The 15,715-nt window shown below is 40.7% G+C and overlaps 1 protein-coding gene across 1 annotated transcript in view; it reads right to left on the bottom strand.

The window, feature by feature from the left end:
* The window catches only part of LOC147906265 (Tetrapyrrole (Corrin/Porphyrin) Methylase), a 30,834-nt gene extending 26,080 nt beyond the window's left edge, over positions 1 to 4,754 (bottom strand). The window contains exon 1 of the mRNA XM_087383862.1: positions 4,370 to 4,754. Within this exon, the coding sequence (XP_087239988.1) occupies positions 4,370 to 4,714 (345 nt within the window). The 5' untranslated portion in view covers positions 4,715 to 4,754. The remainder of the gene's footprint in view (positions 1 to 4,369) is intronic.
* Positions 4,755 to 15,715: the final 10,961 nt, after the last annotated feature.

Genomic DNA, 15,715 nt, shown 5'->3' with positions numbered 1-15,715 from the left:
TTAATGTGATTCTAACAGCCACGTACTTGCTCAAGCTGAACTCTAAGAAGGAGATCACTCACAAGTTCCTGTTGGCAGGTCCAGCCCCTGGCCTCCATTCTTTTGAACTAATAAAGGTATTTCTTACTATGCTGTCCTGGACTAGCTGGTTGTGCATTTCTCTCCAGTTCAGTTTCTGCCAGTTACTGTTATCTAGTTAGGTATTGCTAAGGGAATAGTTCAGTCCTAGGCCGAACTAGTAACATTAGCTAGCCCAGGGCCAATCCTGTTGCATTGGTATCAGAGCCTAAAAATCGTGCGAAAGTGTGGGAAAATCATGTCCTTTTTGTCTGAGAATTAAAGCATGTGTTCATGAGCCTGTGATACACCTCTATGCAAATTTTGGTCATAGAAAAGTGCCCCAATATTTGTATGCCACGTCTCAGCCTGCAAACAGGCCCAAACATCAAAGTTATCAGATTTGAGTTTTTTCTACATCAATTTGATCGCCTTGCCATCGTGGCCATTGGATTCAAAATCTGGTCTGAGCTACATTTTGGCCCTGGAAGTTGACATAGGCAGAAGCCTTTATTTGTTGCAATCTCTTGGAGCAAGGCTTTGGAGTGCATTCTAATTTGACAATCTGAATCGGAATCCATCTTTTAGAGGATGCACCAAGGATTGAAGCAATCCTCCTGTCTATTTTCTCTGACTTTTAGCGGATATTCAGTAACTTTTGGGGTTTTCCTATTCTACCCTGTAAGAAATCCTAGATTTCATATTATTAGAAATGTGCTTAGGAGCAGAAAGGAGACTAAAGATATCAAAGAACAAGGAATAGTTGTATTGCTTGAGTGTCTGGAGTGTGTCATCCATACAGTTGGGCCTCTTTGAATCGGAATCCATCTTTTAGAGGATGCACCAAGGATTGAAGCAATCCTCCTGTCTATTTTCTCTGACTTTTAGCGGATATTCAGTAACTTTTGGGGTTTTCCTATTCTACCCTGTAAGAAATCCTAGATTTCATATTATTAGAAATGTGCTTAGGAGCAGAAAGGAGACTAAAGATATCAAAGAACAAGGAATAGTTGTATTGCTTGAGTGTCTGGAGTGTGTCATCCATACAGTTGGGCCTCTTTGATATAGAGGGTGAAGAGCCACACATGAACCAAAAGGTATGTGCATGAAGAGGTGTGTACCCCTTGTGAAGGGTGTGACCCTTGATGAGAGGGTACATTACAATAATACAAGTTGTAGTCCTCTTCATATGAATATGTCTCTTGTAAAGGGTTGTGCCTCAAGGGAAGTCTCCCATCGAAAAGGGCATACCCTCCACAAGTGTCCGTTCATCCCACCATCCATAGATCTAATATATAAGGAAAGGAAATACATCACAGATCGTGGCATCCCCTCCCACTCGAAATGAGACCTTGGCAGAGAAAATGAACCAGTGTAGAAAATATCATGTTAAATGTTGCTGTAATATGTCAGGGTACTTCTCCACATCTTCTCATCAGATTTCCAAGTAGCTTTGGTATCGTCCAAATCAGCCAAAGCACAAGGAATTCCGTGATGAGTCGATGTCGAGTCTCTCGCTGTCGATGGTCCAAAAATACCATCAGTCAAACCATTTATCTCCAGCACCAATGTGGTGAAATGGGTGATGTAGGAAGACAGGGAGCCAGTTTGCTCCAACTGTTGAAGTTTTGAGCGTGCTTGGAAGTCTGCATTGGCAGGTATAAACTGCTTACAAAGCACGTGTTCAAAACGTTCCCAAGTTAGCATAATTTTACCATCCTTTAAGCGTCATTGCCACAAAGAATGTTGTATCCTTGGAAAGGAAGGCAATCAATGCAATCTTCTCACCTTCAGTGAGGTCCACAGTGTCAAAATACATGTGCATTTTGGGGAGCCACTGGTCAACTGTTCGGCAATCCCGTTGACCAATGTAGGCTTCTGGTAATTTTCTGACAGGTCTTTTTGTTTTTGAAGCTTGACGTAAATAGTAGAGGGCACAAAGTTCAACGTTTTCTATCTCTGGTGGAATCGTATCCGCATAGTCGTCGGGTAGCGCCGCATCATCCTCTGGGTGTGAGCTATTGTAAGAATCTTGAAGTAGAGTCACTTCAAGGGACTTGTTAGGATTCAATTCGCTAACCACTAGAGAGGCTGGACACGAGCAGTTCGACATGTCTAAGGTTCCTATGAGGAGAGCACAACAATATTGTGCTCTAGTTTGTACCATATCTTGAGGAAGTTCTGGGCTGCTCCCTGAAATTTCTCATGGTGAATGGGGCAAGGAAGGCAGGATTGAACCACCCTTGGAAATATGGCAGAAGGAGCCCTGAAGAAGGTAACACAGGTGATGCCAAAGTGGGTGTTCCTGCTCTCAAGAGGATAGGGTGTAGCTGCAGATTCCACAGATCCAAAGGGGGTATGGAGCTGCTGTCGGAAGAGAGGGATATCCAGGAGAGGGAGAGCCTTTGGAATGGGGCTGAAGGTGGAAGCTGAGGGATAAAAGTCTCTCCAACGATGGACAACGAACTTGTCACGGGGACGTCAAAAGTGATGTTAAGTATCTTTGTAACTCAACCCACGCTTAACCCAAGGTTAACCATGGGTAAGTGTAGTATTGGTTTGGTCGTCAAGAATTGGCTAGAGGAAGTGCACACTTCCTAGAAGTTCCTAGGGGCAAAGTCTAGGTGCACCACTAGGTCTTAGGGGCAAGGCAAAGGCTTTAAAAAGGGGTCTAAAGGTTGGGCCCAAGGACAACCAACGTTGTCCTTGGTATGGGGGTTAGAGCTTTAATGAAGGGCCAAGTGGCATGCATGTGTGTGCATGTCTCTTCCCCCAACCTACCATCCCTCCCAAGCTCTCCCAGGAGCTTTGCAGGCTTGCAAAAGCTTCTCCTGACTGCTCTTCCACGGTAGAAGGGTACATTACAATAGGAATGTCTCTTCATTAGAATGTCTCTTGTGAAGGGTTATGCCTCATTAGGAAGTGTCCCGTCGAAAGGGCAAGTGTCCCGTCGAAAGGGCATACCCTTCCACAAGTGTCCATTCATTAAACCATCCATAAGTCTAGAAAGAGAAAGGAATACGTCACAGATCGTGACAGGATTGACGAGATTAATGGCCACCACCCCAAAGGCTTGGCGAAAGGGGCTTCCAACGAGGATTGCAAGTGCCATGAAAGTAATTGAAATATATCATTTTTTAAGGTATGAGTCCTTCTCACAACCCTCTTCTGAACTATCACGTCCAACAATATAATTTTGGACTTCCTTGAGTGACGAGAGATCAAAGTTGTGGAACTGTCGGGCAAGATATTAGCTATCGATCCTAGCCTAGGTAGGAAGGAGTACATCTAATGGAGTCAATGCCTCTAGGAGGAGAGTCCCTTGAGAGAAGGGCAACGGTATCCAAGAGAGTGGTTTTGGCCATTAGGATGGGGCAATTTGAGAGAAGAAAGCAGGTTTCCTTTTTCTCCTACACCACCCACATGTTCAAACCCTTGTAAATGAGAATGCCCCCCTCTAGGGAATAATGAGAGAGGCATTACCTGAAGCAATAGGTGCCGCCCAAGGTTTTGAGTACGATCTAGTAGTGCTTGTAGAGTAGCCTCCAGCCAAGGAGGATCTCATACTTCTTTTGTAAAAGGCCTAGTGGTACTTGTTACTTCTTTGCAGCTGCGTGCACATTGCCTAGGGAGCTGCCCCTCACCCCAAAGGATTTGGCGTACTCCGTCATATTGTCTAGAGGTGGTAGCAAAATTCAGCCATGGTATGACTGCCTGGCTTCTAGAGTAGAGGCATGCCTTTTCTATAAATATGATCTCCCAAGCCTATTTGGTAGATTGGGAGCGAGCCATGAGCCAAGAGATCTAGGATTCGGAGCCTCTTTTGAGTTATTGTTTCTTGCGAAAGGATATGTTTGGGAGCATCACTACTTGGACCCCTAGGTCGTGCAATGCAACTTGGTGATGGGAGACAGCACCTTTGTCCTGCTGCCACCCTCGTCAATATTTAACTTGTAAGCCATTTGGAAGCAAGGTGCAAGGTGCAGATGATTCCATGAAGCCAATCGTGAGGCGGGTGCGTTTCTGCAAGGTTTGACCTACAAGCATTTTCTCTATATTTACACATCGAGGAAGCCATTGGTTGTATAGTCCCCCAGACTAGTTGCCGGCCCCTGCTTCTTGGCTGGCTATCCGTTGTATTGTTTTCATTGCTTCACTAGCTAAATCCATGTTCTTATAGTTTCCCGTTTCGATCAACTTGAGGCTTGTAGATTAACTGCAGCGTGAAAATTAACTAATCTATATTGAATTGATGAATAACAACGCAACATATTTCTTCCTTTGATGAAGAATTCACAGGGAACAGGGTGACCTTCGGAACAGCTATGTAACGATCCTCTTCAGAAGACTCTGCTTCGGGTTGATCAGCGCGCGCAACACTTTCGCTCGTGCCGGTATCAATATCAGGGTCACCTTTGGAACTCCAAACTTCAGAATCATAGCTCTGCCCCACATGGAAGCGAGCAGAGCGTTCTAGGCCAGCGTCGATCAGACCTTTGAAGGAAACAAAGCGCCAACTCAGCAGGCGACTCGTCTTAGGGTGCACAAGCGAGGGAACTTGCAAAAGATAGGCTCCGAGCGAACGACGATTATGGACAAGATGGGTCGAATGTGAGGCTGTGGCCGTTCTCGCAAAACCAGCCCTCAAGCTAGCCATGCTCTGTTGCCGATGGAGCTCGTTTTACATAACGCCTCTGAACACGCTAATGTAATTTGTTCCTTTTATACTTTGTAGTAAAATTGTTTTGCACCCAAATGGAGCTTGGGTTGGGCTTCTTGAAAAGTTGGTTGGACTGAAGATGTACTCGAAGCTCTTGACAAGAGTTCTTATGTTTATGGCAATGTCACTAAAATGTGGCGTGATAATGTTCTTAGCAAGCACTCACGCCTTCTTTATGGAAGAATGCTCTTCCCTTTAGGATATTATTGCATTTGTAATATGTGGCTACATCAAGGCCTTGTGTCTCGCAAACCGTGCTAGAAGCTGGCAATATGTGTCATCCATCGATGTTGTGTGCAGCTCTTGCAAGCAAAGTAGATTTGTAGAGAGCATGCTTTTGCATGAGGCAATGTCAACTTTGTGTGCATGGAAAGATCTCGTGTTTAATGATTGCAAGGAAAATATAGTGGCATGCATTGTGCAGAAGTCTAGCTGTTGCATTTGCCATGCACACGTGTTGCGAGGCATTCAATTTCTTCCACGCCTATTGTGTCCACTTTTATGTTCTTTGGTTCCAAGGCACGTGCCAAGTAGAGCTACATCGGGTGACGAATCTATGATAGTGCTATGTACACGAGGCCATGTGTTTTGATGCCAAGCAAGGGAGGCCTTGTGCTCCATGTTTTGTTCTTACCGCAATAAGCTATATTGGGAAGTGCTAGCGGCACATTGTATTTAGGTAAAATCAAAGTCTAAGCATTGGAATGCCTTCTTTGTAAAGAAAATAATGTATATAAGCATGTGTTTCCCACATTTTTCTAGTGGAAACTCATGGTCCTCTATGTGGAACACTTAGTGCATGTAAGAAGAAAAGGCAAATGTTATTGTCTTTGCCACAAGCAAGTTTTACTTTCTTCATATGATGTTAGAATGGTGTGGAGCATAAAGAGGAACAAGATGGGTCTACTCATCTAGGGTTACAATAGACAAAATTCCTTTTTATATAGTAAATATGTATACCTTTGAGATTGAAAACCATGGAGGCAAGCTTCAAATATCTATGTCAAATATGATTTGCTTGGTTAGGTCCCATGCCTCATGTAGCCCCATGAGTAGCAAATTCTCTCTCTTTCTCTCTCTCTCTCTCTATATATATATATATATATGTATGTATGTATGTATGTATGTATGTATGTATGTGTGTACAACATACAAAATTTATTTCTATAGTAAATATGTATACATTTGAGATTGACTCTCTCTCTCTCTCTCTCTCTCTCTCTCTCTCTACACACACACACACACACACACACACACACAAATTTAGCTTAATAAATTATCTCACTTTCACTCATGCGCACACACACATTAATTTCGAACATATTGATTTGTTTTTGGCCAACACACACACACACACACACACACACACAAAGATGCATGCATTCACAATTACTCAATATTTTAGTTTTCCCCCCTCCCTTATGCTCTGCCTAATTATTAATGAATTAATTTTTCTTTATCCTCCCCTCCCACACACACACACACCCCACACACACACACATGCACACACAATTTTCCCTTACCCTCATTTATGTGCTTTAGTAAACCCCCATTCGTCTCCCATGTCTTCACCCTTTTTTTTCCAAAACCCCCTTGTAATTCCCCAGCCTCTCCTTTGTATTTTTCTAATAATTTCCATTTTAATTCTGCTAATCCCACATTTAATGTTTCCTTAATCCCCTGCCCCATATTTGTACTCTCGGTTTGTTTGCATTTTATTCCAACCCTCCTTTTTGTGGATATACTTATTAATGCAAAGGTGTTTTACTAAGTGCTAGGAAATTTCATAATGTTGGAAGTGGGACTTTTTGATTAAGAAAAACCTAAGAATCATTAAATTTATAAAATATGCCTTCTAAATAATTTACTTCAAGTAATACTTTTTATTGTATATATATATATACTTATTTATTTATTTTCTTGTTGTTATATCAGCCCCCTAACCCACTAAATCCTATACTTGCAGACCTACTTAACCAGCCCTTGTACCAAACCCTTATTCCATGTACACTTTTTTTTTTTGGTGGAATCTTTTAGTCATATATTACAAAGAAGCTATCCTAGAAAAGGAAAGCTATAATACATCAAGAGAAAATCTCACTGTAGGACAAATATACATCATGATTAAAGACACGAGATTGCAGGAAATCAAAAAGCGATTGCTGCAAAGTGTCTGAAGAAAGAGAAAATGGAAAAAATAGGATCACCAAAGACCCTATGGTTGCGAACCTTCTAGAGAGTCCAGAGTACTGAACCTAAACAAAAAAGAAATCAAACTCTTGTCTGGGTATCCAGATGTACATTGTAGGACAAATATACATCATGATCAAAGACACGAGATTACAGGCAATCAAAATGTGATTGCTGTGCAAAGAGTGTCTGAAGAAATAGAAAATGGAAAAAACAGGATCACCAAAGACCCTATGGTTGCAATCCTTCCAGAGAGTCCAGAGTACCGAACCCAAACAAAAAAGAAATCAAACTCCTGTCTAGGTGGATGTACACCAAAGAGCCAGAAGAACTTGCCAAAAGCAGGCTGAGAAAACCGAGCTCTCAAAATCTACCCAAGGAAGTCCAAGAAAGCACGAGAGGAAGGACAATGCCAAAAGAGATGAGGCATAGTCTCTCTCAGAGTTAGATATATGCGACAAATAGAGGAAGTAATATGTTGTTGTGTCAAGAGCTATCCATGAGGAAGAACACCCAACAAAGCTCTCCACAAGAAAACATGCTGACGGAGAGACCAATGTATACTTTCAGCTCTGAAAGAGTTGCCCTACAAGGAACCACTGCCATGCCAATCCATGGGAAAGGATATGTTTCCAATCCATTGACAAATGGGAAACCAAAGGACAGCCAGGTATTTTGCCTATCAGGAAACCAAAAAGAAACTCCTACTGGGAAAGTTGCCAATGGCCAAATGCTGGAGATTCAACATGCAAGAGTAAATGACGAATCATGGCAGCCCATGGTTGAGAGTCTTGCAAAAACTATAGCATGAGTTTCCCCTTATGTGCAAGAATGTGCAAATGGATATTGAGAATATTAAGACCTCCATGCATCTTTGGAGAACAAAGCTGCTATACTTGAAGCAAAGACAAGCTTTTTTTTCCATGACGAGAACACCAAAAGCTTTCTAGCACCTCAAACATAAAAGAGGCAAGATCAGCCTTGCTGAACATAATAAGAGGCAAGTAGAATTGAATATACGCCATCAGAATAGATTGCACAATTCGAAGATGAACATGCAGAGGCCAAGTTGCAAATTTCCAATACTCTAGCTTTTTCTTGAGAGCTGCAAATATCCAATTAGATTGTTGACGAGGAGGAAGTGTCCAACTCAAAGGATAACTAAGATGGTGAACCAATTGAGTTGAGTGCCATTCCTTGGAATGCAAAGGCAAAAATTTTGATTTCTAAAAATTGACATGAAGCCTAGCAGCTAAACCATATAAAGAAAGAGCTTGCATCAGCTCAAAAAGATCCTGCTCTATATTGCAAGGAGTGAAAAAAGAATTATCTGCATAAGCTTGAGTAAGCAATGGTTTACTGTCATGAATTTCCAAACCATGTAGCTTATCCATAGCTATGAGATGATCCATCTAGTGAAGCATGGGGTGCATGGCTATAGCATACAAGAGAGCACTAAGTGGACAGCCTTGACACACACCGAGCAACGAAGAGTCCATGATTCAGAGATATCCGTAGAAAGAATACAAGCAGCTTGACTGTCACTATAAAGCCAGCATATGATATGCTGCAATTTTGGCCCAAATCCCAAAGCATGCATTGTCTGAGAGATGAAGTCCCATTGAACAGTATCAAAAGCCTTGGCAATATCAACTTGTAGTAAAAGAACATCCTGCTCTGTGTATTTGGCATACTCAATTCCAACATAAGCATTTGCAATATTATCAGTGATATGCCTGCGAGGAGCAAAACCATATTGTGCAAGATGTAAACCATCATGCAAGTATCCTTTAATACGATCAACCACCATTTTGGTGATGATTTTATAAATGATAGGCATAAGAGTAATGGGTCTCCAATCAGCCAATGATTCACAAATCTGCTTTTTGGGAAGAAGCTTTACTAGCCCTTTTTTCCAAGAAAGTAGCATAAGTTGTTATTCCTGGGCATGGTTGATCACACGCAACAAAATAGGCTTGAGCTGATCCCAGTATGCAAAAAAAAATTCCACTGTAAGGCCATCCCATCCCAGAGATTTCCATTTACCACATGATCCACACACACACACACACACACACATCGTCCCCTATCCTCGACATAAATAAATTAATGAGGCTTTCACATTTTAATGTGACACACACACACACACTCCCAACATGCCTTTCGTATGTTTGTGTGAAATCTCCCCCCCCCCACACACACATCGAGGCATATGCACATACACCCATCATCCTTTACGCACTTACTCTCCTAGTTGGGTAATTCTTTTTGAGGTATTTGGCACATAGTGGACCTTTATTCCCTTTTAGGCACTAACTCCTATGTGCTAACTTTACCCCCCTTGTTTTACAAGGCTTTTTTTTATTGAAAAACACCCCTTTAAGTTAATTTTTCTATCACAACCCTATCTAACCCCATCTCTAATCACCCCTCAACCCTATATCTTAATGAATGACTTAGTAGTTGAAATTGTAACCCTTGAGATGTCAATCACTTTTGTCCCCCCCCTTCCTTTACCCACTAATTCCTCTTTTTTTTTTTGGGTGGATTTTTTCCTTTGCTTACACCGTCTATCTCCAACTTATAAGTTATACTCCCCCCACCCACCCCTTTCCTAATGTCTCCTTAACCTTTAAACCCTTTTTACCTAACCACCCCTACCTTTGCTCCCTTGACCGCCCAAGTTCACTATTGCTTGTCACCCATAGTGGTGTTTTCCATCGCCATGCACACGATGCTTCTTGGAACACCTTCCTTCTTGTTTAAATGTCTTTCCTTGTTCCCTTTTCTCTTTACTTCTCTATCTCACCTTGCCTTCAATTCCCACGTTGGCTTTCAATGCTCTTGGTCCTCCTCTTGCCCTTCATATTTTGCAAGCTACACAAAAATCTATAATGATACCTTTTTAAGTCTTGGATGACCAAGTCCCCTTTTTTGCTCTTCTTTTCGCACCCTCTAAGGTTCTTGTCATCATTCTCTTGCCTCACACCTCTAAGTTTTGGCGTGCATTCCTCTACATGGTGTTGTAATTCCCAACGTGCTGGCATTCACATAGAGCTCCGCATGTTGTTGCATTTTTCCCATAAAATTGTTGCCTCTCTCATTTTTGGCTCCTTGCAAATTATCTGCTCTTCTCTCATAGGTATTCCTCTAGCCTGGCTCTTTTCTCCACTTTGACTTTGTCTTTGTAAGACTCCCTTCTCTTTCGATTTGTGTGCATTCTCTTTTTCACCTCTCTAACCCTCTTGGCACATCATTAACTTAGTTACATGTTTTTCCTCTCAATCTATTAGTCTCGCCAACTCTTCAATGGAGTTTTTCACAAGTGAGGATGGGTTTAAAAGGTGCCATTTCTCGTCTTCTCTAGCTTCTTGTAGTTCCTTCCCTCAATTGTTCATTCAGAAAACTCCCCTTCCCGAGTAGCAAGCTTACTTCCACAGTGATGGAAATTGACTACAGTAGCGTGGCTCCTTTGCTGACTGCACTGAGGATTGATTATCATGATCATACCTACAAAATTTCTTTGTGCTAATGCAATTCCCTCTGCCTCATTGCTCCAAGCTACCATCGGGATTAGCTTGTGCTTTTTCGAGTTTCTAGTGTATGTGGGAGCTTTCCTTGCCTACTCTTTCTTAGGTGGTTGCTCCCTCCCTTCTCGTGCTGGTTGTGAGACTCTTCCTTGAGCTCTCTTCTCTTGCAGTTATATCATAGATGGAGTAGAAGCAACTCCTCTCTTGGGCCGTGTTGGTTATGGAGCTCACCTACAACTTTTGTTGCCTTGCTGATGGAGCTAGCTACTGCTAGATCTACTTGCTTCTTCTTTTTCTCCATGTTTCTCTCTTCCCTCGTGGCCTTTTCTTTGACTTTGCCCACCTTGACAGTTCCTTTGACTGTGATCTCGTGGTTATGTTGCTTGCTACGATGCATGCTTCTTTTAGTAATTCTTTATTGCATTATGTTATACTTATATGTATATATATATATATGTGTGTGTGCGTGTGTGCGTGTGTGTGTGTGTGTGTGTATACATGTATATACATACATGTATGTATATAATACCATGTATATATTATATACATGTATATACATATGTATATACATGTATATATATATATATATATAACACATTTATACTACACTACAGTCAAGCTTTCGGGTTATAAAACTGACCCAAGCTTATTTCAATGTTTATATTATATATATATATATATATATATATATATATAATCACTTAACCCTTGTATAGAATTGTTAATCCCTTTAAGCCCCACTTTAAATCATTTTTCTCCACTTTATTGCCTTTAATCCCTTGCTTGTGGCTCTTGAGGTTTCTTGTTTTATGTATTTTGTTAGATATCAATGCTCCACTCTCGTGTAACTATGCGGGAACCAGCTAACTCTACTTGTAAGCCTCCCATATGAGGAGAAGCCATTTGAGTAGCTCGGTTATCCGGTCCTGGTTTGGACACCAGATGGGGGCCATGTGTGGCCTGATGGCTGGACGGCTTCAGATAGAGTTGGCACACCGCCAACTAGGCTACATGCAAGTGCGGGAAGGCATCCCTTGACTGACTCCACTGAGGGTAGACGAAGCATTTCCTGGGGCAGCCCACTCTCGGGTTGCGGGGCCCGTTTGGAGCCTCAGATGATCTCGGATGGCTCTGGGCCGAACGGGGACTGTAGGTTAGTTGCTTTGTTTTGCGCACCGGTTTTATCGTATGGTCGGTGGCCTATTCGGACTATTTTGGGCGGACTGGGTCGGTCACCCAATTGAGCCTAACTGACTACGACTAGTGGCTATATAAGAGCAAGCCCATGAAGCCCATTTCATCATTGGCTACAGCAACCCTGATTCCTTAGCATCCAGCCTCTGTCTTCTACTGTTTCCAACACGCCATTGAAGCTTCTTTCACAAGAGCGCACGGTTGGGAGGCGACGCCATCTATTGTATCAGTTCTACAATAATCAAATTTTTTATTCTCCATACTATCTTGTTTTCTCTCTTGCGTACGAGATCCTGTTACCTGTTGAGCACAGACGTTGTATTATTTTCTTACATATTTTCCATATATATAAAGATATATATATATATATATATATATATATATATATATATATATATATATATATATATATATATAAGACAGTTATTGACACACACACACATATATGTATATCCATAACTGTCTTATATATATATAAGATGTTTATTGATATACATAGTTATAAACATTTAGTGGTCTCTTGTTGTTTTGTCGAGGAAATTTATATTTTTCCCTTATTAATTTACTATTTATGTATAAAATTTCCCTATATGAATAATTGCTTTTTCTAGAGTAATTTGTTCATTAACTTTTTGCATTCATATATAGCCAGCTTTATTTTCATTAGATTCATTTTTTACATGTAAATCGATCATTTTTTTACACACACATGCACACCCATAATTCACATATATATATATCCTCTTTCTAATGTTATGTAAGTTTTTTCCTTTGATGAGTAATAATAAAAAAATTTTATTATTCATTATTCTTTTGCTTTTTGGGTGCGGACCACCCCCCATTTTACAATAAATTCCATTAATATATTTCTGGAGGTGGAATACCCCCTTGTGTAAATTTAAAAAAAAGAAAAGAATCTAATTATCTTTTGTATTGATGCAAGATCCTCCCTTGTTAAATTTAATTTTTGATGCCCCATCTTGTGAAATCATTTTTGAATCTTGATATGTGTCTTGCTCTGTGGTATAAGCAATAACAAGCTGGGGTTTACAAGCATTACTTGTCTTCCCTCACAAAAACTATGATGTTCCAACACATTGTTTTGTCTGGATGGTGGCACGTAAGTGGACCCTGACCTCGGAGCCTGGACTACCTAACAGACTCAAAACTTTTGTACTAATTCTTTGCTTAAGTTTGCAAACTCAATATAAAGAAAAATTATTTTGGATTGCAATGTTGTCAAAAGTTACTTCAACATTAGCTTTCTTATAAAACTTGTCAATCCATTTCTCAAATAATTATCCAAATGATTGAATTAATTGTATGGTTCATTTATTGATGGGATTATTAAATCTAAACGTACACACTGATCTCCCAACTAGCCTTTGGTCGCGCTAGTACCATACAATTAATTCATAATCATAGGATAATTTTAAGCATGGTTAAATCTTTGTCATTGGAGATATTTTGAGTCCCTTCCCTTTGTTTATTGATGATTACTTTTTATGTGCAGAAATATTGATTCCAAAAACTGGATAATGCATCTACGAATGGCATCACATTTATATCACTTTTGACACTTATCATAATGATCCATTTTTCTGGCATTTACTATTAGGTGGGGAGTAAGTTCCACATGGTGGGCTTACTCCCCACCATGTGGTCTTACCTCTGGGATGGAGGTAGGACACACACACATACACACAAATTTAGCTTAATAAATTATCTCACTTTCACTCGTGCACACACACACACACATTAATGTCGAACATATTGATTTGTTTTTGGCCAACACACACACACACACATTCAATTACTCAATATTTTAGTTTTCCCCCCCTCCCTTATGCTCTACCTAATTATTAATTAATTATTTTTTCTTTATCGTCCCCCCCCCCCCCCCACACACACACACACCCACCCCCACACACACACATACATATATAGACACAATTTTCCCTTACCCTCACTTATGTGCTTTAATAAACCCCCATTTGTCTCCCACATCTTCACCCTTTTTTTCCCAAACCCCCCTTGTAATTCCCCTAACCTCTCCTTTGTATTTTTCTAATAATTTCCCATTTTAACTCCCCTAACCCCACATTTAATGTTTCCTTAATCCCCTACCCCCTATTTGTACTCTTGGTTTGTTTGCATTTTATTCCAGCCCTCCTTTTTGTGGATATACTTATTAATGCAAAGGTGTTTTACTAAGTGTTGGAAATTTCATAATGTTGGAAGTGGACTTTTTGATTAAGAAAAACCTAAGAATCGTTAATTTTGTAAAATATGTCTTCTAAATAATTTACTTCAAGTAATACTTTTTATTTTATATATATATATATTCTTATTATTATATCACCCCCCCTAACTCCCTAAATCCTATACTTGTTGCAGACCTACTTAACCACCCCTTGTACCAAACCCTTTTCCCATGTACACACACACACACACATCATCCCATATCCTCAATATAAATAAATTAATGAGGCTTTCACATTTTAATGTCACACACACACACACAGCCTTTCGTATGTTTGTGCGAAATCTTCCCCCCCCCCCCACACACACATCAGGGTGTACACACATACACCCACCATCCTTTATGCACTTACCCTTCTAGTTGGGTAATCCTCCTCGAGGTATTTGGCACATCGTGGACCTTTTTTCCCCTTTTAGGCATTCCTATGTGCTAACTTTACCCCCCTTGTTTTACAAGGCTTTTTTATTGAAAAACACCCCTTTAGGTTAATTTTTCTATCACAACCCTATCTAACCCCATCTCTAATCACCCCTTAACCCTATACCTTAATGAATGACTTAGTAGTTGAAATTGTAACCCTTGAGATGTCAATCACTTTTGTCCCCCCCTCTTCCTTTACCCACCACTAATTCTTCATTTTTTGGGGGTAGATTTTTTCCTTTGCTTACCCAGTCTATCTCCAACTTATAAGTTACACTCCCCCCCCCCCCTTTCCTAACATCTCCTTAACCTTTAAACCCTTTTTACCTAACCACCCCTACCTTTGCTCCCTTGGCCGCCCAAGTTCACTATTGCTTGCCACCCATAGTGGCGTTTTCCATCGCCATGCACACGATGCTTCTTGGAACGCCTTCCTTCTTGTTGAAATGTATTTCCTTGTTCCCTTTGCTCTTTACTTCTCTGCCTCACCTTGCCTTCAATTCTCGCATTGGCTTTCAATGCTCTTGGTCCTCCTCTTGCCCTTCATATTTCGCAAGCTACCCCAAAAAATGCAATAATACCTTTTTAAGTCCTGGATGACCAAGTCCCCTGTTTTACTCTTCTTTTCGCACCTTTAAGGTATTCTCTTGCCTCACACCTCTTAGTTTTGGCATGCATTCCTTTGCATGTTTTTATATTTCCCAATGTGTTGGCATTCACATAGAGCTCCGAATGTTGTTACATTTTCCCCATAAAATTGTTGCTTCTCTCATTTTTGGCTCCTTGCAAACTGTTTGCTCTTCTCTCAAAGGTATTTCTCCAGCCCGGCTCTTTTCTACACTCTGACTTTGTCTTTGCAAGACTCCCTCCTCTTTTGATTTGCAATCTTTCTCTTTTTCACCTCTCTGACCCTGTTGGTGCATCGTTAACTTAGTTACGTGTTTTTCCTCTTGATCTATTAGTCTCGCCAACTCTTTAATGGAGCCTTTCATCCCTGCACTTTCTTTGTTCGATCGAAAACTTTAACAAAGTTAACAAGCGAGGATGGGTTTTAAAGGGGCCATTTCTCATCTTCTCTAGCTTCTTGTAGTTCTTTCCCTCAAATGTTCATTCAGAACTCCCCTTCCCAAGCAACAAGCTTACTTCCACGGTGATGGAAATTGACTACAGTAGCATGGCTCCTTTGCTGACTGCACTGAGGATTGATATTCATGATCATACCTATGAAATTTCTTTGTGCTAATGCAATTCCCTCTGCCTCATTGCTCCAAGCTATCATCAGGATTAGCTTATGCTTTTTTGAGTTTCTAGTGTATGTGGGAGCTTGCCTTGTCTGCTCTT

Source organism: Dipteris shenzhenensis, chromosome 1 (assembly GCF_047967505.1).
Source record: "Dipteris shenzhenensis isolate YYH24624 ecotype China chromosome 1, Dip_SZ_1.0, whole genome shotgun sequence".
Taxonomy (NCBI): Eukaryota; Viridiplantae; Streptophyta; class Polypodiopsida; order Gleicheniales; family Dipteridaceae; genus Dipteris; species Dipteris shenzhenensis.
Note: the sequence above shows the minus strand (reverse complement) of the source record. Positions and strands in the feature narration are given on the sequence as shown.